Below are 27523 nucleotides of genomic sequence, written 5' to 3'. Positions count from 1 at the left end.
CAAGTAGAATGTAACTTGAAATGTAACTCATTATTATTATTTTTTTTATTTATGTTTGTATGGCAAATGTTGCACTTGCAGGACCGTATCCATCATTGTTGTACAGCTTGAACATCGGCCTTTGTTGCAGCCCTTATGAACCTTTACTCCCAAAGAAACCACACAGACAAAGATGAGTTAGACACACAAACAAACAAACTAACAAAGCCAATCGAGCGCTTGCTGGTTTTCTTTGGTTTAGTTCTGCACATATGGCCAGCTGCGAGGTGCCACCAGGATACCACCAGTCCTACTGGAGGGAGATAATTGTGTTTTCACTGGCACCAGTGTTTGTACTGACATGTGTATGTCTGACAGTTCTCCGGCACTGCGCGAGCAATTTATTCGCTCTATAATGCCAATTTTGACGGCTGCTTTGCCTGCGACTTGAGTCTGCTACTGTATAGCGACGCCACGTCTTCATTACAGCAGTGGTTTAGATGCCCCCTCCTCTTCAGTCACCAGCAATGATGCTCCGCTGCGCCCATCAGCTCCCATCAGACTTTCGCTGCATGTGAGGAGCTCCTCCAACGGCTGTTGCACTAATTCATGTTGCTAATTAGCTGACAAACACTGTACAGTTCAACTGGAGAGCCGGCACGTTTACAATGCTCGTGTTTGTATGACACACACACACACACACACACAGGTTTGCACAGGTATTCTTCTAAGGACACTGAACTGACTTTCATTCATTTGGATAAGCTAACCTATAACCATAACAGTTAATGCCTATCCTTAACCTAACCCCAATTAAAGATCGTTCCTCGTTTTTTCTAATTGAAATATAAACTGTACTCCTCTTGATATTGAACGTGTACATCCTCAGCTCATCTATAAGAGAGCATATGACCACCGTCCCCTAACAAATCATGCATAATAATGTGGCTACCATGGTAACCGACTCCTTGAAAGTAATAACAGTATTATCTGATTTCCGTCTTTAACTTTGTAATGTAAATGAAACACTTACAACTGACTGATTGTAGGAGCCCTATTAGTGCGTTTTTTGTGAGACGTATCAGTTCCATCCTTCACTCATATCAGATGCAAGCATATGGAGAGACAGGCGGCTGAAAAGTTTCTGTCTCTGACCGTCTCGCTTTCTCTTTTTTCTCTCTCTCTCTCTGCGGCTTTTCACTTTCCCTCTTTCTGCTTGAAGTGACTTGAAGTGAGGCAGGCAGACCTGTCACAAATCATCACAGCTCCATACAGTGAGCCATGGCATAGTAGGCCTTTAAAGCAGAGGGACGGTCTGGTCCATGTCCATGTGGCTGTGTTGTTTTTTTCTAATCCAAAGCACAGCTCGTCATAATGTCATAGAGATCCCATGATACTTTATGATGAATTTACTTTGATTTATCACCTATCAGCGCATATAATACACATGTAGGTCGTGGGGGTGCTGGAGCCAATCCCTGCTGATTTGATGCTATACATAATTGCCATTGGTGCAATATGTTGCTACTTAAGAAATTGAGCTGTACTGATAAAGGTTATTTTGTCTCCAATGCAATTACTGTGATAAACCAACTACAATCAATTTAAATGTAAGCTGGATATTGTGGATATGAACGCAATGGTGGCACAACACTGTTCTTAATCATGTGAATGTACATACATGTATATAAGACCTATATTCCCTCTACAAACAGTTCAAATCCACACTGATTCACATAGGACAGAAAACTGTTAAAGGAATGGTTGAATTGTTTTGCACCTCTAGCAACGCTGCAATCAGAGCTGTGAAATCATGTGGCTTCTTTTTCTTTTCTTTTTTGCAAGCGTCACTGATTGGGGGTGTGATCAGTTGTCTTGTGTGAGTGGACTCTCTGTGCTGTGTTTCCTTTGAAATTGTATCCATCAGATCAGAGGTCCTCAACCACCCGGCCATTTGGTACCGGGCTCCACAGAAAGACTGAATAAAAAAAATATTTCATTGATTATCAGAGTCTGAAAGATCTTTTATTTTGAAAAAAACACTTGTCAAAGCAGAAATAAATGTCATCTTTTGTATCATTTCTTTTCCTTTTTTTTATTTGGTGATCCCATACAAGCACTTTAGGTATATAAAGGGTTAAAACTCACCAGCCAGGCTGCGTTTCTATGCTTTACTGACAAATGTTTATACTTAGCATTTATTAATCTCTATATTGCAGAAATTGCCAGATCCGCTGCCAACACATCTTACATGAAAGGCTACCCTCTGGCAAACCTAAAGAGTGCCTCGCTCTTCTGAGTCAAAGTCTAGATTGAAGCTTATATTAGCTGCAGATTTACAGTCACTTAACAGCAGGTGTTGTCCTTTCAATGAACCAAATAGAGTGTAATCAATTTAGCACTGTATGAGTTATGCAATGACAACACTTTATCGGTGGCATCGGGTCATTCCAACTGTAGTACCAGTAGTAGGCAAACTGCTGCGGGCTTAGATACAGGTTTAACTGTCTTTCATCCTCAGCATCGCTATGCCACAGCAGGTCCATAAGGCGTCATGATGTAGTGTGAAATAATTGGTATTTCTGTTGGTGTGTCGCTTCTTTATACCAGAGCTGACCTCACACTGTGCTGGAGACTGTGTGATATCAGAGCTGCGGAGAAAACATGACCGGACCTGTACATCTTACTGAAATAAACACGTGCAGAGAAAACTCATTTGTTCATTGTTTGATTGGGTTGGGTGGAGGGTGCTTTGTTTGCTTTTTTGCCCCACATCTCTACCTTTCTGCGTTGAAAAACAACATTTCAATCCCTTTAAATGACTCATGCATATCCTGAACACATGCAATACGATGACCCACAGCTGAAGAGAAGTTCGGAAATTAGTCGGAGGGTTCTGCGCAGTATGGCGTGTTTCCACTAGCACGACTCAACTCCTCGGCACGGCATGGCGCAGTTATTTTGCTTTTCCATTAGCAATAGTACCTGGTACTTTTTTTAGTACCTGCTCAGGCGAGGCTCCAAGCGAGCTGAGCCGATACCATGCGCAACGTCGTCAGACAGCCATGCGCTGATTGGTCACACAAGAATCAAACTGAACAATGCTGAACTGTAGATCAGTTAAAAAGACTTAACAATCTTGAAAACGTGGGTTCATCTCCAATATTTGACAAGGAAATGTCTAAAATCTCATCATTTAACAGAGGTGTTTTTAGCGACAGCACATCTGAAAGCCTGTGTACCGTATCACAAACAGTGCTGTGATGACCCCGCCCACGTAAAGGAGGTACTGTGTTGTACTGGAAAACCAACCAAACCGTGTAGCCAAGGCTTGGTGGTACTGTATAGTGGAAAAACGCCATTATAACTCGCCCAGTTTGGGGGGTTACAGCTCTTAGTGTTCCTGTCACCACTGGGGCAACAGTTGCCTTTACTCCCCACATCTTCTCGAGCTCCTCTCTCAGCCCTTGGTATTTCCCAAGCTTCTCGTGGTCCTTCTTATTGATGTTGCTGTCGCTTGGGGTTGCCACATCTATCACTACTAACCTCTTCTGCTGCTTATCGACAACCACCATGTCCGGTTGATTAGCCACCACCCGTTTGTCTGTCTGGATCTGGAAGTCTCACAGGATCTTAGCTCTGTCGTTCTCAACCACCTTTGCAGGCGTCCCATCTTGATCCTGGGTCCATACTTGGAACAGACTCAGATCCCTAGACACTGAGACATTTCATGGGCATCTTTACACAGTCTACACCTTGGGTCCTACCAGGTGTGCTAGACCCCAGCCTCTATTGATCTAGTGCTGAGGGCCTGCTCCTGTGCAGCCATGATCAGTGCCTCAGTCCAGCTTTCTTCAGCCATTGGTACAGTATGTTTTTCCAATATCAGCCACTTCTTCAATTTGACAGTGGAACATGCTGTGGAGGAGCTTGTCCTTTCATGTTTGCATCTCTGGCTCCTCCTCTCTGTTGGATTTCAGCTGCCTGAGGCCTTCACTTAGCAGGTCAATTATACTGACATATTCTTGGATGTTAGTTGTTTCATCCTGGATAGTGGCTTTGACACTTGCTAGTCTCCTGGCTACTTGCTTCTGCTTAGAGTACAACCTCAGTGTGCTGAACCGAGGGCTCTATCTCTTGCTTTGGCCATGCAATTATGCCAGCAGGGTGTTTTATTACCAGCAGAGCATAGCTATTGATGGTTTATATCTTGTTCCAACCATTCTTGAGGACCTGTCTTACTCGGTGTAGGTGTTTGGGAACCATGGGAACCAGGAAGAGGCAGCAAGGCGATCTGCCACATCCAAATATATATATGTGTGTGTCATCAAAATCTGGTTTACACAAATGGTAAAGTCTGGTTGCCACTTTGATGTGTTAATAAGCTGTTTGGATTTCTGTGTGTCAAGCATGTTTTAGTAGTGGAGGCGATCCCAACAGCTACACCACTTCAAAATCAATTAAAACCATTTTGCTAACAGCCCTGCCTGGCTTAGAACGAGGAAAAGTAATTTCTCGCTCTCGCCCTCAAATACAGATTCACAGTCATTTGAAGAATGTGGACCAAGCAATGCAGAGATATGAAGTCCTCAGGGAGCCGGAGGAAGCCTGTGATTCAGAGAACTCAGCTGTAATGCTGCTGCTTCATGCGTATTGCTAACAGCATGCCTGCAGCAACTTGGACGGATAAGTGCACCCACAGATTGTTGTCGAGGGTTAAAGGCTGTTTCCTTCTGACAAAAACTACAGAGGGAAAATGTATTTCACTGTCTTAATCCACGCTTGTGTCCAGTGTGAAAGAATTAGGGACATCTAGTGGTGAGACTGCAGATTGTAACAAATGGGAGATTCCTCCACTCATTCCTTCTTTTCCCAAGTGCGTCAGAGAACGATAGTGGCTTTTGTTTGCCAAAAAAGTACATACTGTATATAAGGCTTATTCTCAGGCTACTAACATCAAACTATTTTCATTTTAAAGTGATTGTACACATGTACGAACCTCGTTTTGTGTAGTACACTCAATAAACACACACAACTACAATAAGCACTAAATGTCACACATCTGAGCCTTTAAATCTTACCCTTATTAGCCCAAGTCAAATAATGTCAGAACAGTTGGATTTACTGTATATATTCATTTGACTTCCTGGGAATGTTTAACATGGCTGAACTAATATCATGTCATTTAATGCTGTTGATTCTAAATTGCCCACTTATTTAAAAATGATTTTATCTTCTCTCCTCATAAAAACCTTACCATCATTACAGTAAAGCAACCTCATGAAGTGTAATTAGTTTTTTATTATTATTATTTTTTAAACATCTTGCAATTTCAGAGGTTGAGCCCATGAATTTGGACCCATTCAAATTATTTCTGATAATAAGAGTGAGTAATAAGAGAATAAGGGTCACAATGCATGTGTAATGCGTGTACATTACATGATTTATAAGGTTCTCTGTTGGGGGGGGGCACATGGTTGGTGTAGTGGTTAGTACTCTTGCCTTTGCAGCAAGAAGAGTCCACGACCTGGTTGGAACAAATAAACATGGAGATTAGCTAAACTGAACACTCTAAATCATCAGCAATTCTCAATTCTCAAAGTGTGGTCTGTGGACTGCTGGTGGTCCGTGAGGTGACAAGCAAGTAACATATCATGGTTAAATTTTAAAATATCAGTGTTTTAATGTCAGTCTTTCTCTGCCTGTGACATATGTGTGTTGTTTTCACTATCAAATCAACAAGTAGCCTATGTAAAATCCAAAAATATATGTTTTGTAGCATCGTCCGCAACCCTTTTGGGGCTTTTTTGAGTTAGGTGGTCTATGAGTGTTTTTTTATGTGGTCCTTGGTCTGAAAAAGTTTGAGAAACACTGCTCTACATTGATCGTAGGTGAGAGTGGATGGCTGTTTGTCTCTATGTGGCCCTGTGATGGACTGGTGACTTGTCCAGGGTGTACCCTGCCTTTCGCCCTTTGTCATCTGGGATTGGCACCAGTGACTTCTGTGACCCTTAAGATAAAGCAGTAAATGAATGAGTCAGTGAGTGAGTGAGGTTCTCTGTTGCACAAGTGCACTGCTCATAGCATGAAGGGTTTGGACGAAGTGAGGTGTGGCAAAGTCGCTTGAGCAACATCCGATTTTTGCACAGTCAACACATGTGCGTGCGTGTAACATGTTGATATATTGCCACCTGGGGAGGGGAACTCTGTACTTCTTCTTATGAATTTTAGGACCTGACGTGAACATGTGCAAGTGACGGATGAATGCAGGTGAGAGGAAAAGGCAGCAGGCTCAAAAAGGCATGTTTGAGAAAGTGCAAAGTATTTGTGCCCTAAACTGTGTGCACATATGTCCGCACAGAGGAATATGTAAGCGTATTTGTTTAGGAGAGTGAAGTGCATGACACAGCCTGAGGTAGGCAGCTCATGTTTGTTCTGCTTGGCAGGCAGCAGAGATGAGATCGAATGAACCCAATCAGTAGAAGCTATGGGCTTTATGTCTGCCAAAAAACACACACAACCAGCTCAGAAATCTTAATCTGTAACTCTCTTCTCCCATCTGGTTTGATTAGGTATTAAAGTACTGATTGCTTTGATTGCGACCAAAATAAAAAGGATATTGTATTGACAATTTTACTTGTTACACTCCATCTTAAACAAGCATAAACAGAGGATAGATGGATTATTTCTTTACGACACTGGAGCCCCTAAACTCTCATTACAGGAGGAACACGAAAACGAGTTACAGAGAACAGCATTGCCGTTAATGTTGCAATGGCTCCTCGAAGCTTATAAGCTATCATCTGATCCACTCACTGACCACCAAATTTACTGTGTGACTTATTGTTGGTGCCATCAGTACTTTAGTTTGACCTTTAACAGGATTTAATAATTGTGTCCTGGAGACTGTGGCCCTCTCGGGTTTCCCCTCTCGGATTTCACTGTCAGATAAGTGTTGTGTTGCAGACATAAGCTCACAGGTTTCATGGCCTGACATTTGTTGTTGTTATGTACACAGGTTATGGCCCGTGAACTGAGTTTAAGGACATTTTAGACTGATGCCTGGCCAATTAGGGGAATAACTACTCGAGCTGGCAACTACAAGATATTACTCACATCGTAGATTGTGATGTTTGAATTCAGTGACTCAGTAATCTGGCGGCGCATTAACTGTACCTCAAAAAGCTTTTTTCTGCCCACACACTTCCGCTTTCATCCATGAGACTTCTCAGGTTTACGTGCACAGACCAAGAGCTTAAGTGTGACCATGAAAAGCAAATGTTGTTTCACAGCCTGGAGTTGAAAGATACCATCTGCTTTGCTGTTGTTACCTAACAGCGTAAAGGACAAGCCTGTGCCTGCGAGGGCTGATGATGAAATGCGTGTGCGTGTGTGTGCTTGTATTTACCTTTTCTGGCATTATCACTGACCTATCTAATTCAGTTCAATTCAATTCACAATTCAAACACTTTATTTTTCCCCCGGGGGCAATTAAAGGGCGCAGGGAGCACCACATAGGACAAAGACAGGACATGAGACATCTAACCAAGTGCAAAAACATAAAACACCAGTGTAAGTACTGTCCGCAGTGACTAATCACAAATTAAGTGCTTAAGGTAAGACACAATGCCGTGTGTATTTTAGTCATAGAGGAACTGCCTGTGTGGAAACGGACAAAGAGAGGTTGCGATGCTGCAGTAGGGAAGGGTCAGAGTTCAGATGGGGTGTACTGTAGTGTAAAGCAGCTTCGAGTGGCCATCAGGACTAGAAAAGCGCTATATAATGCAGACAGACCTGATGCTAGACTGCTGTGGCTCTCCTCCTCTGTGTCCTAAGTAATAAGGCAGAACCTAATTCCTGGGAAGGGTTATGATTTAAATGGTGGTTAGGTTAAGGTGTCGCTGGTGAAGCCTTTGTTTAGGCTGACCAAATAAATGGAAGCCAATGAGGGTGTGTGAAATGTCTTCTCATGGATGGGCACAGCTGTACTTTGTCATGACACGTTAGAATTTTTACCCACGCTGCAACCAAGAGCTTCCATAAACTGTACCTGGCGTGTTATGTTCCGTGCAGTCACGGCTGTCTGCTGCTGGCAATGTGTGTTTATGAACACCTGGCGTAACGCGGCGTAATGATACCTGTAGTAAGTTTGCCCTGACTGAGATGTTCATCTATCTGTTCACTTAATTTAAAAGCCTGTAATTGCCACCATTCGGTGAGAGTGATCATTTACAATGAAACACATCAGGGTATTTCTTGAAAACACCTGTCAGGGCGATGATAATGAAAGTGACATGGGGTGGTGCAAACGGATATCAGCATCCTAACTAGGACGTTTAATATAAGGGTATTTAAATGAACATATAATAAACCACCTGTAATTGTAGAAGGAAAGGAGTCGACACTTTCACTCAATTCTAACCCGTTTTTTCACTTAAAGCCTTTGTTCCGGCGTCTGCGCATGGCAACTTATGTCTGATGCAAATGAACATCTTTCACAATGCATGATGATCAATGTGACAAATTACAGTGCAAACATGTGCGATGTCGAATAATTACCATTTCATTCAGATACAAGCACAAGTGCTTTCATCTATTTTTTTAGAGCAGACAGGGAAAAAGACTGCGTTATATGTTGCATAGAAAATGATTAAGGGGGTGAAAAAGGCCATCAGAGCTCACGGATGGAGAAGGAGACACAGACAGATATGAGACAGAAAAAAAATGGTGGCTTGACAGTGATTTCATATTAATACTCTACATTAAGAGCTGCTGTGGTTAATAATTTATCTGCAAGGAAAATGTAGTGACTTATGCTCCTGGCAGCCTTGTAAAGTAAAGCCCTGATACGAATACAGTTGTGGGCTTAATTCCGTAAGTTTGGATGACTGAGCTTGAGTTTTATTTAGTTTTATTGTGTGTTTTTTTTTCCGAGCACAAACTGGCTTTATAACACAAAAGGCAACACCCCGCAGCTATATATAAATAATCACAGGTTATAATGTAGTGTGTCATCTTCTGAGCTAATGGAAATTGGACTGTGTCTGTAGAACTTTCTAGCAGGCAAAGCTATTTGTCTTTCATTCTATTTATCTGTTTATTGCTGCAATTGGTATCAAAGCACCGTTGCCTTTAAAGTGCCTTTAAGGTGCATCGTCAAAGCCATGTTTTGTTATATATCGCCTTCGTATGTGCCTTTGTAAAGCTATCTATCATCAGAACCTGTACGACTTGTCGGTTTTACAACCTAACAAGATGCTGTCTAACTGCTAACTGACATCTGCTTAACTGTGTATGTGGAATAAACCTTCAGAAAGACAGTCGAGTTGTGCCCGCCGTACTTGTTCTGGTCACCCTTTCCAGAAGGGAGCATTGAGCTGGAAAGACCAGCCAGCAGAAATCTGGACAGTGTCTGTATATGTCGTTTGACTAATCTCACATTTACTATTGGGACATTTGAATCTACTCATGTGCAGTGTTTTTGCCGTGTGCCCTGCACACTGTCAAAAACTGCATTATAAACTCCACAGTACTGTGTAAAATTGGTGCCTGTCTCTCTATATATATTCTCCTGTGGCCCATCAGCAATGCACTGTGGAATCAGAGCATTCAACACATGTATTGCCTGGAGTATTGTTCGTTTTTATTGTTTAATCTTTCCAAATTTGTTGGTTTGCCGAACGCGGTTTACTTCATAAACGTGTGCTTATCCCACATGATCCACATATCGCAAGAGAACAAAGACAGGTTCCACTTCTTCTGTTTTTTTGGTTCTCTTCCCTTCATGTTAACCCATCTGGATTATTCCCCCGTCCCTTTATGCTTTGCTTTGCCTCTGTTACGTCTCCCTCCTTTCTCATGGAGTAAAAGCGGCCAGAAGTATTTTCAAAAGTTTCTCTGACTTGCCTTTTGGATCCATCAAAACAGAGAGCTTTTGTTTAGTTATTTAGAATTTCAGACAGCATTTTTTATAACAAGGCTCATAGCATCAATGAGCACCAGCCGTCTGAACTCAAGACTTATATAAACAAATCCAGGGCATGTGAGTGGCAATGAATGAGCTACACAGCATCTGTGATTTGAAGTGGCACTTGCACCTTTGTGTGAATGTATGCATCCATGTGGAAGTGTTAATTGCGTCCACACATTCCTGTGCATAATGCTGACGTGCTGAAGTTATGTATAATAAATATGTGTAATAAATCATTCACATACTTTTGGGGTCACAACAGGAAAATGTTTGTATGATGAAATAACTGAATAAAACTCCGTGCACTGAGCCTCTTTTGGCTGACACCATCTCAACATATAACGCTGTAGGGATATTAAATTATTCACATTATTTATTATTTGAACAAACGGTCCTCTTTGAGTCCCATGCAGTGCTCAAAGGTTATGAAGGACACTCTTTAAGGAGGCTGAGGCAATCAAGACTTATCTGGGAGACGGGAGCTGGACCCTGTTATGAGGTGCGCACAATGCAGACTCCTCAGTTTCCATGGAGACCTATTATGATCCCCGGCATCCACTGTACTCGCAAACATTCCTTTAGAAAAACATTGCTTTTTCTCAAAGCAAACATTCTTGTGGCTTGTCGCCAAAATCGGCCTGATGAGTCAAGGAGGAGCTCATCTTCCGTCCTAACATGATGCTGCTGGACTCAGAAACTGTTACAGCTGCCTTCTAGCTCCCTGCCTGTGAGAACTGTGCTATAACTCGGCCATGCAATAAGCAGCCAGAGGAGAACTGAGCTAATTTTAGGTGCAGCGATGTAGACCAGGTGTAATACAGATGGCCTACCTAGCCAGCTCTGTTACGCTGGATATTAATTCAGCAGTGTTGGACTTATATATATGGAGAAGCTGAGCCAATAAGCCACGTAATTTATCAATCCCATTTGAGCATACCTTTTCCTGGCAGCCAAGCCTGTGTTTGTATTCCTTTACATGCACGCTCTTAATAAAAAGGGAAAATGTTTAAATTTACCTCATTAAAGGGTTTGTTTATCCATAATTCTGATGCAAGGTACTGTATACAGTATAAAGGTATATGCACACGGCAAACTAACATCACTTTTGGTGCCTCTGGAAAACAAGTTTTATCTGCACTGAAATTTATGAACACAGCCAGGGGAGGGGAATCATTTCTACTGCTCCCAAGGAAAAAATAACAAAACCAAACAAAACAATATTCATGTTGCAATCAGACAGTTTTCAGAAATTAAAATTCCCTGTTGATTAAAAAAATAAATTAATAAATAATGCTGTTGCAATTATGTTTGGTATACCTACGCAAAGGCCTTGCCATTTATTCATGCACTTATTACATATAGGAGTGAGCTTCAGCTTTCAGGAGTTGGCACATTTCCAAGTCTATATTTCAGTCCTTTCCCTAAAGAAGAGTTCCTTCCAAAGTCTCTCACCAAAACTGTATTATAATAGCATGTGCGGTTTTCTGTTTCCCAGCTAACGCCCCATTCACCCGCGTCTATTTCGAGAACCTCCTAATAATGTAGCCGAATCGATAAACCCGTGCCTCTGTCAAAGCGATGCTTATCTAAATCAAAGCGGGAGGATGAGACGTTCAACTTGTGAAGTCTGAAAGGTGAAACGTAAAGTGTGCTGACATTACTGACAGTTCCCAAACAGAGTGGCACCTCATTATGTTGGCTGCCAGAAGTGCGCATGCATGGTAGTGTGGAGTAGGGGGAAAAACAGGAGGTGGGATTGATGTCAAATTTCAGCGAGTGCTGGGTAAACTATGAATGACAATGAGACTTTTGTGATCAGTGTGAGATAAGTAAACAGCATTAATGAAAAGAATGACATTTACAAAGAGGGGAAGTTTCTCTGCCGAGTCGACCGCACTTTATCAGCTGTGCAATAAAATGTTGTCTCCATTCAGCCTCAACTTTTACAACTGCAAAACGCGGAGCTTCAAAAACTGCTATATTTGAAGGCTTGTTTAAAGCGGCGATTGTTGTCATTAATGTTATTTATTCTGCACCTGCTTTGTGAACAGAAACAATTCAACAGTCAGTGTTTACATGCGAAGGAGAAAATCCATTTATTGGCAGTGTACATCTGACTCCACCTCCACAGGTGGTGCTGTATCTCGCTATAAGCGGTATTGAATCAGTATTATTCAGTGTTTCGGTCTACTTCAGATTAATCACAATGAAAATAAGCCCCTTTAATGGTCGCTATGTTGATCGACACTGCCCTCTAGAAATTACACTTTATTTCCTGGCCACTTAAAGTTATTAGCTGTAGGCAGGTTTCAGTGGGCTTGACTCTTATGTGCAGTTTCTATTCCTCGGTCACCAAGGCATGGACGAGACATGTAAAAGTTTTGCAGATGTATTTCCACTTGCCACACAACCAGGTTATGTTTCCGGTCACATATATCCAAGCCTCTCTCGGAGGGACAACTCACGAAAATATTCCTTTGATGTTCCAAGGTGGAGATGAAGGTTATACTTTAACATAATGGTCAGAAAAAACTTTTCATAGCACAGTTTCTAACTATCATAGCTATCAAAGGTATCAAAGATCCACAGTGACCTTTATCTCATAACATCAAAGGTCCACAATACCACATTCTTTTCCCCTTAAGTAGTTTAGATGTGCTTAAAATTTAACTCCTTTGACTGTTCACATTTTACACTGTATCGCATGTATTAATCGTTTAAACTAAATCTAAACTAAATGAACACAATACGTTCACTTTCATTTACAGTAAGTAATAAAGGCACGTACAAAATGTATAAAAAAATAGATAAATGCAGCAATATAAATAAATGAATTCATCTTTTATCAGTCCCACAGGGGAAACCTTCCTAGAATTAGCAGCAGCATGCAGCCACTGAGCAGCGCCCAGGGAGCAATGGGGGTTGGGTACCTCGCTCAGGCTTACCCCAGCCATTTTTAACCCTCTGCTTACAAGTCAAGTTCCCTTTCCACTTGGCCATGGGCTGCCCCAAAGTTTAGTACCCTGACTGGGAATTGAACTCGGACAGCGGCGGTGGGAGCACTGAATCCTAACCACTAGACCACCAGGGAACATAAACTAGATGAAGGATAAAATCAAACGTGAAGTCCTTGAAGAGATACCACTTTCCTAGCTAATTAAATTAAAATAAAAGTAAAATAGATATTACACTTTTAGCCATAGACCTTTATGAGGTAACCTATTGAGCACCTTTCATTTACACATATTTTATGGTGAACAAAAACACATGTTTAATAACACTCCCCCCAGCTGGCCTAGATGAGGATTTAGATTCAGAAATGCAGATTTGTCCTCTGGAGGATGGTGGTTGGTGTCCCCCACGGCCGGGGCGTGGCATTTGCCGGGTGGGTGGGGGCAGGCAGGCAGCACGCCGATAACTTTTCAAACCGCTGGGACAAAACAAGTGAAATGCCAGGCAGGAACAAGGAAGTGGCGTTGGATTTAGCGGGACTCGTCTCTTTGTGGGACCAAATCAAATTAGTGTTTTTTGTCCAAAACATTTCATCATTAAGCTTTGGTGTTTGAACTCGTGAGTGAAATAACTTCAGGTGTTTGTGGAACATGAATTTGCTCACGTGAAGTGTTGATGGGAGACTAAGAAAGGAAAAGCAGTGTTTTAGAGTTAAAATAAGTGTCCTTTGATTAATTGGGATTTACTGTGTCCGCGCACAAAGCCTTGTCTGCTCCATCTAAAGTGCCCGCCCACAAGGCTCTTTCCTGCACAGCGATAGTGGAAGACGACTGATGATCACAGTCTACGGGATTCGCCGTGGAGGACGCCGCGGAGACTCCTGCCGCTGCCGCTACTTGGACTCCGATTTGCGTCGCCGTCAGTGAAGGAGGGGGGAGGACAATTATCAATGACCTGTTCCCAGTGGGACTCCACAGCGCCAGGACTTCTCCGATCACGTCTTGTTGCGTCTCCTGAACGATTACGCGTCGCTCTCTCTGGACTTAAGTCTTAAACCGAGTGGGAATCGCCTCCGCAGTCTCGGATGCGTAAGCGGGGAGTGGGAGTGGGTTGGGTCGCCCGGGCGCCTGGCATACGCACACGTCGTCAGCGATAAAAGCAGATAGGTGAGGGCGAAAGCGCCAAGACTGTGGTGTTTGGGTTTGTTTGTTTTTTTGCACGAGGAGGAGGAGGAGGAGGAGGACACGGGAGAGGTGAGCCGGACAACTGGCAAACCGCCGGGACTCACCGGCTGCGGATGTGACTGTGAGAAGCCTGGGATTCCTCTTCCTTTCTTTCTGATTCAGGAGCAGCGGTTTACCACATTATCAAACCTCGGCCAGACACCAACCGTTCTGCTTCTCTGAAGGGGAAGTAGCTGCTGGAAGTGAATCTGCGGGGCAACATAAACACACACACACACACACACACGTATACACAATGGCAACCGGTGCGCTCCTGCTCGCCTGCGCGCTGCTTGGTAAGTCTCCCGAAGAAAGCTGTCAGTCTGAATCTGTGTGGTTGTGTTGTTCACTCACTGCCTGTCACATTGAAGAGGTGCATGTGCGTCAGCTGTGTGTGTGTGTGTGTGTGTTGGGAGAGCAAACAGCAGTCATCATGAGTCAGGTGGATGTAGACTACATCGATAATCGCTGCAATAGTAACAGATGCATGGGAACAGATGCGTGTGTGTGTGTGTGTGTGTTTGTGTTGAACTAGGTTAATGTGATATTTGGACTTTAGTCACAGATTAATCCTATACAGTCTGACCTCCTGCATTGACGAGCTGCCTGGCATGGCATGGTATTGTTCGTAATTAACCCACACACGTACAAGCTTAGTCTAATGTACACATATAAACACACGCACCCACACTGCATTGAATTCTATTCATGTGGACAGTCTTATTAAAACCTTATCCTTAATCTTAACTGTGCCTAACCATCATTAACCTAACTCATTTTGCATCTCTGAGCCTGAGAAATTAAATTATTCCTCACTGGGACCAGGTTTTGGTCGCCATGAGGACGACTGGTCCTGAAAAAGTCAGTGATATGAGCACACACACACACACACACAGACCTGAGCTAGATTGACCCTGGCCAAAACCGTAACTCCAACCTCATCCTAACCAAACCTCCCATCTTACCTCTGACCATCTGATCTTACCACAGCATCACACATGAGATTCTGCGTCGTTGGGACCCAAATCTGGTCCCCACGAGGGGCTACTGGACTGAACAATGTCAATGTTTTGAACAGAAAAGGTCCTAAACCTGAACACGCGTTACAGACACACTTGAATCCCACACCAGCAGCACCCCAGGATATCAAGTCATCCAGTGTGGGTGAAGACACCGTGTGCAGCTTTGATGTGCAGGTTTACGGATAAGTCATCCCTCCAGGTGAAACAGCTGTGTTCAAACACACACACACATACACACACGCCCATTGACAATCAGTGACGAATAGGAATTAGAGTGATGACTGCTTACACACACACATACATTCTGCCCGTGTGTGAACTGTCCCAAACAAACACCAGATGGCTTTCCTGGTCCTGTATTGGGAGGCCAGGCTGTTGATGCTACTGGGGACTGGGAGGTGGGAGTGGAAGTCAGCCCACTGGGGGTCCCCACTTTGCCAAGAGGATTACCGGCCTGCGCCTTGCTTCACGTCCAACTTTCGCTGCTTAAGAAATCACTTTCTCTGGTACGGGGACTGCAAATGATTTCCAGTAAAAAGCTGAGAATGATTATTCATTGTGGTGTAGAGGCGAATGCACGCGGGCACAATACAGATTGTATCTACAGCGCAGGCTGGAAAACAGAGGGTTTTTTTCCATATTACATAATAATCATGAATCACGGTTACATGGGAAGCGGTTTGAGGTGGTGAAGAACAGAGTAGAGTTAGGAAAGACTATCTTTTGTTTCATGTGCGTGACTGTGTGGATCGTGTGCATGAATCACCTGCGAGGACTATATTTCCCAATGCCTTGCCACCATTATTGTTGACATCAACTTAACTTTCCTGTGGTATAAGGTGCTGTATGTTGCATCCTATTGAAAATGTATATGCATGAACATTACGTGTGCGTATGCTATTGTATTTCACGTCACATTCGTAACATAATCCATGGTATGTCTTATTTTACAGTGTGTGTGTGTGTGTGCGTGTCAGCTTGCAGCACTTGAATTTGCGTCTTCCAGAAAATGATGATAAAGAGGAGGATGGAAGCTTTGTCAGGTGGCGACTGTATCTGTCATTGTTAAAGCCACGGGTGCCACTTAGGCAAATCTTAAATCAGATGTGATTTATGGTGCCGAGAGCCTGGTGTGAGTTTTCATGATTATTCGTGGCATCGGGGTTTATGATATAAAGAGTTGCCTGCAGGAACAAATATTCATTAGACTCACAAACAGGATGCCATCCTTCGCTCCTGTTAGGAGTAAGAACGATGTCATGTATTTGGTGTGGTGCAAGCGTGTGTTTGAAACTGGCGAGAGGCAGCATGAAGTACCCCCAGACATCCCAGTTTATATAACTAAATTGAAAGTGTAATACGTGTGAGGCTGGCGGCTTTAACCGTGAAATGCCTGAGTGGGTTCCATTTACTCTGCTGACACGAGAGAAACCAGCAGACGGCCAGGTTTTTCGATGAGCTGCCACCGGTCCTGTATCAGCCGGTCTCAGAGCGGCGTCACATCATACAGAAGAAAATCGTAAAAGCTTATGTCTGTCAAGATGCTAATTTCTGCCACTCGCACTTACTCATGCGCCTGTCACAGCTTGATGTTTTAATGTGTGTCGATTGGCTCTGCCAACATGGAAAGACAGGTGCTCTCTTCACCCTGTCGATACAATATGTGAGCATATGATGGAGGAATTTGCACAAATGCACATGAGAGGTTTTGTGGTAGTGATTGGGAAAAATTGGCTGCAACATTGAATTTTAGCGGGATTTAGACTTAAAACTACAGTGATTTTAGCTTAATACAACCCATTAATGCTGCATATGAGTGTCAGTAACTGACTAAACTTGTGGACTAAAAACAGGATTTTTATATTAGTCTAGTTTTGGTTTTCATGTATGTCTGTGAGAGATAAAAATAGATGAGCAGACCGTAAGCATGATTCCTGTCTGCATTATTCAGTTTAGTTATTATTAGTTTTTTTTATTTCAAATCAATCGGCTGTGTTCAGCTAGCACACCAAAGCGGTGGAACTTCAGAAGAAGTCGAGGGAAAAACAAATGGAATGCACAATTCAGACTTTATAAAGAAATAGATAAAACACCACAGACGGTTCTTCATCCACCATCTTTTTCGCTCTCCCTATGCAGTTAGCTGCTTTCTTGCCTCTTTGTGTTTGAGAATTATTCCGTTTCATTTATTCCATTTCTTCAGTTTTTGTTTTTTTTGATCAGTTATTTCACGTCGTAAGAGAAAGTGAAACAATAAGCTGTTATTCTGGCTTATTACATTACCGTTGATTGGAAAGAGAATGCTGAGAGAAAAGAGAGCTGTGGTAATGCTGTCAGACTTTATCAGCAGATAGATTTTAAAGCAAGCCCTACATAATTGCCCCAATCAAACGGCATAAAGTGACTTAAGAGCTCATTTCCATTTTAGACACAACTGCTGAGCCACCTCACCCCCCCCAAACCCAACCTTTGCTTAAAGTCGGAATGGCAGCACTTAGTATAGCCTGCCTCTTAGATTTGATTGTCCATGTGGTGCTCTGACTGTCACTAAAGCTTGAGTGGACTTGGGATTCAAATCATCACAGTTTCCATTTTGGCATTGCATACTTTTACATCCATATTATAATTAATGGTGAAATGAAAAGGATTCTAGGAAGGAGACACTTATACTCGGTCATCATTATATGTGTTGTCTCAATGACCTCTAATAGTCATGGGAATGTCTAGGTCAGTGCTGATGCATTTTGTCGGCATTCAGAGTTTGCAGTGCCACTCCCCAGTGCCCATCCCAGCCTCTCCTCTCTGTCCCGAGCAGGAATGACAGCTGGAAGCCCCCACCTCGAAATGGCAGGGGTATTCAGTTAGATGTGTGTGTGGTCAGGCCATGCGTCTTCTCCGTGTTCGAGTCAGCTGGTACGACAGTGGGAATGCTCTCCATGTGTTGGTAAGCCTCAGCTGACATGAGGCGAAGAGCAGAGTCTAGACAGCGACGCGGAAATCCGATAAGTCACCGTCTCGCAGTTTGTATATGTGGTCCAGTATTTTGTGTATGCTACGGAAAAGTTTGGCGTGTGCGTGCTTGTGTGTCCCCAAACACAGTTCTTCCCAATATCATTGTTGACTCAACTGACAGAAATACAGGAGGAAGACAGCCATTTTGCCCATTTATCACCAACCGTGTGGTGAGTTTCCAGTAAATATTCATTAACGCTGGGATCCAGAGCGACACAGGACATTTGTAGGTCAGCGTTCTGCTGTCGGTGAAGACTGCAGCTTCTTATTAGTTGTGGATCAATAGGGCTAAACCAGGGATGGTGTCGCTGTGCTGGCATGGGTCTGTTTTGCTCGAGGGCAAGACAAATGCTGGTAACTAGTGTGTACTACCAACAGTGCGAGTAATTGCCCTGTAATACAGACATCACAGTCAGCCACCGAAACTCACACCCGACTGACACAGCAGTTTTACTACAACCCCGACTGTTTTTTGTTATCCTGTTCCCCCTCCGTCTGTCCCTAAAGGTGTGTTTGGGAATAAAATGGTTTAACCCCCAGTCGAGTTCCCCGAAGAGATCAGTGAATCATTTGAGGTCGAAGCAAGTAAACTGTAAGCTATTGCTATCTGAGCAGTAAATTAAAAGTTGGTCGTGAATAATCACGGCTACTTCTCCTCGTGCAGTTCCTGTGTTTTTGTAAGTGATGATCCTCCCCCGTGACCCAGATCTGAGCTGTTCCTCTCTCTGGTTCTCATGTGGAGATGAGTGTCTGTGTGAAGTGTAACAAAGTTCTTCAGGGAGACTTCCTGCCTGCCACAGTGAATCAGTAAAGTGGCTGTAGCTGGAGACTGAGCAGAGGCAGTGTCTGCTTTGTGTTTTGATTTTGACTCTCTCAGCAGCACCTCTGGTTAACTGTCAGGACTGTCCCACGTCGCAGCTCTTTTCCAGGATTGCATGTGGCTGTGCTGGCTCATCGCTACTCACCTGAGACTTGTCTTATGACAACAACACAACAACTTAATAAACTGATTTTAAGCCCATATGTTTCCATGCACACTTGAAGCTCTACACCTTTTTAATTGGACTACTGTCCTTGTCCCAGTGTACAGCTAGTGTGGAATCGATTTATTGAACATAGTGTGTCTGGCTCCGCTACACTAGGTGGCGATATGCGCCCTTTTAGCTTGTTGGTTTTAGGCGGTTAATGTTTTACCTGTGTCACAGTCAAAAATAACTTAAGATGATGGCTAGTTGGTAACCTGTCGAGCAGTTAAGGATTTAAGGGCAGTTAAGGGCTGTGGTGCCGGAAGTGACGTACTGAGGGCTGGCTGCCAATGAAATGCCGGCGCCGGCAACTAGAAGTCCCGAAGTTTTCACTAAAATAGAGGATTTTATAGACGGCTCCTAAGTATATCACCTACAAGAAATGACTCAATGTCGGGGAAAAGAGCAGGGGTTTAGGGTTAGGCATGGAGAAGAAGTGAGGTTAGGGTTAAGATGACCCGGTAAACAAGTCAAAAAATGTCACGGTAAAGGCTATATTTCGTAGGCATCGATGGCTATACTATTCAGCTAGGTCCTTGGTTATTATGGCCCTCAGTATGTCACTTCTGACACCACAGGCCTCCGAAAAATCCTCCAGCACCATCTTACTACTATCTATGAACTTAGAAAAATGAAAATAGACCATCATTCAAAAAGAAAAAAATGCACCAGTCTGGAATGTATTCTTTTTTTCTGGCTTGTTGTCTTCTTCTGTGTTAAAGCCCAGGGGTGGGGAACTATGGATGATGCGCAAAGCCCTTAGGCCAGTTTGGGTCTTACTGAGGATATACATGCTTTTGTGATTTGACTCCTAACTGCGTTATCTGGGTGTGAAAGTTCAACCCTGAGATATTTGTTTTCAATTTCAGTCGCACGTGTATTTTTAAAGTCAAGGTTTAAGTCCGACGAGCACAGTAAATCAGTTTTTCTTCCTCACGTCATGTAAATGTACTGTGAGTGTTTAGTTGGGCTGATTTGCGTGGATCTCTGCCTCATATCACTGACACACTTAAGGGTACTCCAGCTACCTCCTCCTCGTCCTCCTCCAGTGAATAGCCCCTGACCTTCCTCCCCCACTCTTTTCTAAACAATACTATGTCCAACCCACCTCCTTTTCAAAGAACACTATTAAGAAACTGTCCTCAAGTGATTCTGAGCAGATATCGTCTCCTCCATGACACTGTCAGAGGAGGGATCTGCATTTAACGGCAGCATTTACATCAGAGTTTTTATGAGCACCTTCCTTGAGCAATTAAAAGACAAAACACGGGCCCCTTCCCCCGCAGGCTTTTTGTCTGTTCCCTCCACCTCTGTGGGTTTGTGTTGGGAGTGGTGATGATGATTATAATGAGTAAGATGACTCCACTTAACTCCTACACACACACACACACACACACACACAAGCTCTGTCCAAATCCATGGGCCGGATCCTCTAGAATTTGCACTCGTCGACCAGATGTTGTTAAAATGCATCGCAGCGCAGCGACGTAGGCTGTCCCATTTCAATTTGATTCATGCACTCCTTCAAATGCGGGCCGACGTTTGCCTGGCCGTCAAGGATACGGGTGGATTTTTCCCAGCCGACCATATCCCAGAATTCTTTGTGCGCCAGTGTAAGAATTGATGAAATAATTGGTACATTTTTTGGGACGTAGCTATTGAAAGAGAGGGAGAGAGAGATCCACAAAGAGCGTGAGAGAGAGAGAGAAAGAGCCCACAGTGCTCAGAACTGTTGTCCTTCAGTGCAGCCACACTCCCTCTGCTCTCTGTTCATCCCTCCACCCAAAGAGATGTGGGATACACACCAGGTGCTGTAACTATGGCGACTGATCCCCACCTGCACACTGCTGATGATCTACTGTGGTGGTGATAATGTTCAAAAATTCATATGAGCGTAGTAATAAATGTCCCCCCACCCCCACGATTTAGAACATTCACACACTTTGCCTTAAATGTGTTCTTACAAGAAAAGAGATGTGCGTGTGTTTGTGTGAATGCATGTGTTGTCACTGCCTGAAAGGCAAAATGACTGACAATGGAATGGGAAAAAAATCTCTATTTGAAGTCGACTAATTAATAGTTAATTAGTTTCCTTTCCAATCTGCTGGCGAAATGTGCAAACGTGGAAAATGATAGCAAGCTGTCAATCACACAGAATCGAAGCACTGTACATAAAACCGATACAGCTGTCGGGCTCAGTTGTACACAAGCACGAGATGGATAATGACTGGAGCTAGCGGAGTGTTCACGTTCTCTGAACAATTACTAACTCAAGTCTACTGTTCTGTACTGTAGCTCATGACAAGATAAGGCCGAGCCTTGTTGTTTTTGTTTGCCTTGCTTGGGTGAAAGTTTTGTCTGGATCAGACGTGGGACCGGTCCTTTGTCACTCACACAGTGAGTGGGGGATGTGTCTGTTTGGGGGAGGAATGGGGCTTAAGTGGCATAGGCTTGGGGGGAAGGGGTTGATGAGGTTAGCGGGGGAGCAGGTGTGTCCATATACAGTTAATGTGTCTGCCAAAGGGAGTGGATGCATATGCTTAATGCACTGGTGGTGTGTGTGTGTGTGTGTTCTTGTATTTGTGGCTTTGTGTGGTCCAAAAAAAGGACATTTTGGCTGGTCCTCACATCTTTAAAGGAGGTTAAGACCTGGTTTTAGGGACTTAGAGAGAGTTAGATTAGGGTTATTTTAAAGTTAGGGTTATGCACTAAGTTGTGATAGTTAAGGTTAGGGTAAGGGGTTAGGAGATGTGTTATGTCTGTGAGGGTCCTCACTATGAATGAAGTGCAAACCTGTGTGTGTCCGTGTCTGTGTGTGCATAGGCTGATATGAAAGAACCAGTTTGATGACTTGTCTTTTGACTGTTATTTTAAACTCTCCCCCACAACGGGCACAAACACTCTATGGAATATAGGCCATGACTTTGATTAAAAATTAATTGTCAAATTTAAGTGACACCCAAAACACTTAAACGACACACACACACACACACCAACTGTAACCATCTGTCACTTTGTGTGTTTTTGGCAAGCCTAGCATACAGTTCTTGGCTCTATGCAAACAGCCATCTTCCATATAGTCCTCACAGATTGTTTAGATAGATTCCAGGATTTTATGTTATGCAGATTATGTGAGAAGCATAGAGTTGTTTGAAAAGGATTCTTCTTTATTCCAGTGATGTATGAAGCTGAAATTCAATTCAAATTGGCAGCTGGATTCTTAAAGAACATGACCGAGTGGATAACTGTGTCTTATATACAGTGGGGCTGAAAATGTAGGTTTAAATACCTAAATTACAATTGGGATTTGATTGGTCAAGCTTTAGTTCACTGTATTAATAATAATTCACTGTATAATGGATTTAAAATGTACCAGAGCATTAATATACAATACTTTAACAAACACAACCAGATTCTAATGAAAAGATGGGAATTTAAACATGTAAGTGTATATATTTTAGCTGCCATAGAACATAGGATCATTGAAAAAGGTAATACAATTGAATTGGAGTCTTTGCAGTTAACCGATTGCATTGTTTCTAATTGTGATTTCCATTTGAAAAGATACAGGAATGCAGCTAATGTCCGTTAATAGATTGTTCAAATTGTACTTGCAGCTCTGAATTAAAGCCATTGCCCTTACTTGGTTTCAGTTTTTTTTAAAGCTTATTTTTTTAAATCAACTTCCTTTCCTGATAGCCATCAATCAATAAAGGTGTCTGGGGAAAAGATCTGCTGTTTGTAGTTCTCACAATATTGAAATAAACACAACCAGGTATTAGCTTTGGACAATATGAACCAAAAATATTGATTGGCTACTTGTCACCATCTGTCTGGTTCATTATGATAAGATTTAGTGTTTTCTCACAAGTGAATCAGACTTGGATGTTGTCAGTACGTTTACATGCACAGTTTAATCAAGCTAAGGCCATAGTCTGACTAAGACAGGCAATCGGACAACTTGCAGAGTCAGAGTATACATGCAGAGGAGACATTTAATTTCAATTTATTGCTGTGGTTCTGTTTGTTTCGTGCCTGTGTTACATGTTAATTGTGATACAAATATGTATGATTTCCGGCGATCTGAGTTTTCTCTCTTCCTCTGTACTTGTAGCCAGTGGTCTTGTTTTTGTGTTTTTGAGGGTGGGGCTTTGACGAGATGGCAGACAGCAGGGGGAATGCAACCTTCTTTTTCAAGCTCTTCTAAACTCCTACACCAGATTTCTTTCTTTTATCCCCAGATGAATTTCGTTATCGATGGTATCTTGGTGTGAACAGGATTCAAACAAATAACAAAACATTGCACGTTTCTTTACAGTAGATAAACAAGCCTAATTTTCAGTGGGTTCTGACACTGACCAACGACAAGGATGATGTTTCTGCCCATGTAATATTTATGCTTTCTATTATATCATATATGTGTTGCTGTAGCTGTAATTACATAGCATCTGTTGTCGCCCACTGCTGCAAAGCTGCACAGAAGTAGAGTGATGTAATAATTATTTGACAAAGCTTTAAAGTAATCATGTTTACCTCCGTGTTGAGGGACGGAGCTTTCAATGTGAAGATGACGGGGGCAATTCATCAGGCATCAGTGCTGTGAATTTTGAAAAAATGTTTGATGAAAGTGTTACTTGAAAGGATGAGAAGAAACTGCTGTAGTGCCGGTTATCAGTTTGAGATCATCACTCAGGAGGAAACATTGCAATTTTAAGGCTGTTTTACATGGTGGTGTATCAGGAAGGCAAAGTAGCCGAGGGTGTAGGAGGAAGAACGAGGAGGCAGCTGCTGAGCAGAGAATGGAAGATTATTATCTGCTCTGTGTTGTTGACTTTATTGACAAATACTACAGGCACCAGAAATGGAAAGGAGAATATATGAATCAGCCCACGCAGACCAATCACATTCCAACACAGCTACATTGCCTCCATTTAAGTTACGTTTATAGCACAGAGTCCACAGACTCCTCCTGCGTACAGTAATACAGTGGCAAAGAAGAATGAATTTGCCCTGGAAACCCTATTGCTTACATCCTGGACTCACCAGCTGCTATGAGCAACAGCACAGGTGGGGTCATGACTGCTGTAGCCCGGGGGCCCATAAATTAGAACTAGTTACCATGTCGAGAACAGAGAACAACATGACCCAGGTGTAGCACAAAGCAGGAGTCCTCAGAATTGAGATTAAGTCACAAAAATTGAGATTGCAGGTTTGCTGAGGACATGACTGCCGAGACTTGAAAGCCAAAACAAATTCATGTTGTGCATTGTAAAATCCCTTTCTTATCATCTGAGTCTGATTATAAAGCGAAAGTGAGCAGCCGGGTAGCTTAGAAGATCTCAAACTAGAAGCAGATGGAAGTTGTTACATCCTGCTATAACAAATCTTCTTTTTTTTTTCCTTCTTCTGAAAATAGTAACTTCTTGAATCGTTGCTGTGACCATGAAGAAAGGTCCAAAACATAACCGTCTGTAAAAACAATCAGACGATGTTGGTTTTGATTTCATTTTAGTGGAGAATATGCAAACTAGATTTAATCATAGAGCATTCCAAGATGCTTATGGGTGGATTTACTGACGGGCAGAACCTGGCTAATAGTAGTTCCCCCATTTCCAGTCTGCTAAGGGATAAACTAACCTGCTACTGCCTCTATGATTGTGTTTACCTGGCGATAATAAGCTACATTACTTTACGTGTCAGACAGTTTCAGCGCTGGCTCAAAAAGAAGAACAATGTATTTGCATTTAAACCCTTTGGAATCCAGGCGAGGGGGAATAAGTGTACACTATGTTTGTGCACTATACATGTGACGGTTTGTTTATGTTTGCTCTGCCTTCTGGCAAATTTTGTGCTTGCGGGTGGCACTTCAAAAATTGATGGGGGATTCGTTCTCAGCATTGCTGGCTGATGAAAACCTGTCCCTCTGTGTGACTGTACTCATTCTGCAGTCCTTGTGTATGTGCACCCCAAGCGTTGCCCGCATGCGGCATGTCAGCTTCATCTTTCGACTCGCTCCATGAATGCTCCTCTGATTAAACCTGCGTGGGTGTAATGGGCAGTTGTTGGTAGTGTGCGTCAGCTGTTGGAGCTGCTTTCTGGCCTCTCCTGACGCCGTCTCCCTCTTTGACACACTCTCTCTTTACTACAGTTGCACTGATTTGCACAATGACATGCATTTTTTAGGATGACATCAATATCCAGTGCGATTGCCAGTGAGGAAAGTAGCGAGAAGCCACATATTTGCTTTCAATCAAAGTGAAATGTGTTGAATGTTATTCCATCGGCGCGGGCACTAATTCACCGATGTGAAATTTAAACGAAGCGCATACCGCTAATAGAAAACAATTACGACCTTGGCAGTCACAAGATAGTGAAACTCAGGTTTTATTTCGTCGCCGTTTGAATGGCACCATATAGCCTTCATGATTTCGTCTCTCATCTCGGAATCCCTCTGTCTCTCTCACACACTTGCTCTCTCTGGTAATGATGTTAACGTGGTCAAATGTGTTTTGGGGCCAAGAGGGGAGAAAGATGCCGAGTGATTTGGTAGAATAGTTAACTAGCTTTGGGATGTGTAGACAGGATCATAATCTTGTGTACTGTGTTTCTGTCTAGCATTTAAATTTTCTTTGTAATCTGTACATGTGAGCGCAGCACATATATTCACTTAGTTCTGTGCATTTCCGTGGTGAAGGCAGCTGTCATTTTCTTTTTAGCCTCTTCCCTCTATTCCTCTTTTTCCTCCCTCTTCGCTCACCGTGCAGTCCTTTCCTTGACTCGCTGCTACCTTGCTGTCTGAAAGTTTTCAGATCCGTATGATGAGTCTGAACTTCCTTTGGGGACATGGGGGGGGTGGGAGGGCATTGACTGGGTCCAAGTTGGTTCATAATTAATTCATCTATCACTGGCTATAGTTGCTTCACTTTTTCCCCCTGCTCCTCAACTTTCCCTGCAAAGTTTTTTGCAGAAAAGTTTCAAGGTGGGGGGAAGTTATCAGTATGAGCAAAGTTGGTATAAATCCAAGTACTGTGGATAGCCAAAAAGCCTCAGCAAAATTGATAGGACCCCCTTTTTATTATGCTGATTTCTGAACAATACTCTTGATACCAATTTAATTAAGTCTGTTGCAAAGAAACCAACAAGAAAATAACATATGAATTAACTTATTAGGGTATAATTATTTTGCTTTGGCAGTTGTCATTTAGCAGACAAACTTTAGCAACTTTGTGTTCTCATATTTATTCTATTTCTGCTCCCATATTATGGTGATACAAAGGAAGTTGTGATAACTCAACCGCTACTCAACCCTAGTTAAGAGTTCAGTCATTCTAATTGTATTGTTGCCATAAATCCAAATATGGCCCGTTTTCTTGATGGCGGACCCAATTTCACACGTACAGCAAGAACAAGTTGTGTATGTGTTAATGGTTAATGTAAGTGTATGAATGTAATTAATAATGAAATCACAATGGACAGCGATGGTGGACGGCACTGATCCCAACATCAGCATATCTGTACCCTGCTGTACAGAGACGCCCTCTTTATCGCTTACTCCCCGCAGCGTTTTATATTATACACCTTTCTAGGTGTGTAATTACAATGTGTCATAGAAGAGTGATGATGAGAATAATGGGCGTGAATTCAAGTAGCCTTGCTGCTGTTTCCACTGAGAATAAGACACTGGCCATAAATGATTGGATTAGTGTTTAACCCCCCTTCCACTTAGCATAATCCTCTTTGGGGCTTTTTCTCTCTTTATATGTGTGCACGTGTGTGCATGTTTGTGTGCTTGCATGTATTGTGTGTGTGTGTGTGTGTGTTTTGGTCGTCTTCTCTCCATACTCCAGCTGTTGGGACTGGAAGGTCGGGCTAAAAAGCTTGTCCGTGGTCATATGCCACCATCTGACCATCTGGCCCATGTTGTTCCCGTGTCCAGTTAACAAGCTGTGTGGGAAGCAACTGGCAGCAGAGATGAGAGATAAGACACAGGAGAGTGATGCTGGAGAGAGAGAGTGAGGAGGAAGAAGAAGAAGAAGAGAAGGGCTAGCAAATCATCCACAGTATTCACAGATGGAGATGAACATTAATAATAGACAATCTTACACCTTATTGAGCAGTTATGGGCACTTGGTGGAGAAATGGGGGGCAGAGTGGGGTGGGGGGGATTGCGGGCCTAGGATTACTGTGGAAGGGTGGTGGGAAAAGAAGCGATCAGTTGAGTGTCTGCAGGGTTTGTCATTGTCAGCCTTTCTAAACAGCCTGCAGAGCGATGGGCACTTTGAAGTTTCACAGAGCTGTTTAAATCCTGCCTGAAAAGACGCAGAGAACCGCGAGGCCCAG

General features: G+C 42.9%; 1 protein-coding gene across 2 annotated transcripts in view; it reads left to right on the top strand.

Annotated features, from left to right (window-relative positions):
• Window positions 1-13384: 13384 nt before the first annotated feature.
• The window catches only part of igsf3 (immunoglobulin superfamily, member 3), a 79738-nt gene continuing 65599 nt past the window's right edge, over window positions 13385-27523 (top strand). For both annotated transcript variants that reach the window (XR_006359662.1, XM_044018554.1), the window contains exon 1: window positions 13385-14420. Coding sequence is in view for 1 of the 2 variants with exons in the window: in XM_044018554.1 (XP_043874489.1) it covers window positions 14381-14420 (40 nt within the window). In the remaining variant the exon portion in view is untranslated. The remainder of the gene's footprint in view (window positions 14421-27523) is intronic.

The sequence above is a fragment of the Solea senegalensis genome, linkage group LG2, assembly GCF_019176455.1.
Source record: "Solea senegalensis isolate Sse05_10M linkage group LG2, IFAPA_SoseM_1, whole genome shotgun sequence".
Lineage (NCBI taxonomy): Eukaryota > Metazoa > Chordata > Actinopteri > Pleuronectiformes > Soleidae > Solea > Solea senegalensis.
Note: the sequence above shows the minus strand (reverse complement) of the source record. Positions and strands in the feature narration are given on the sequence as shown.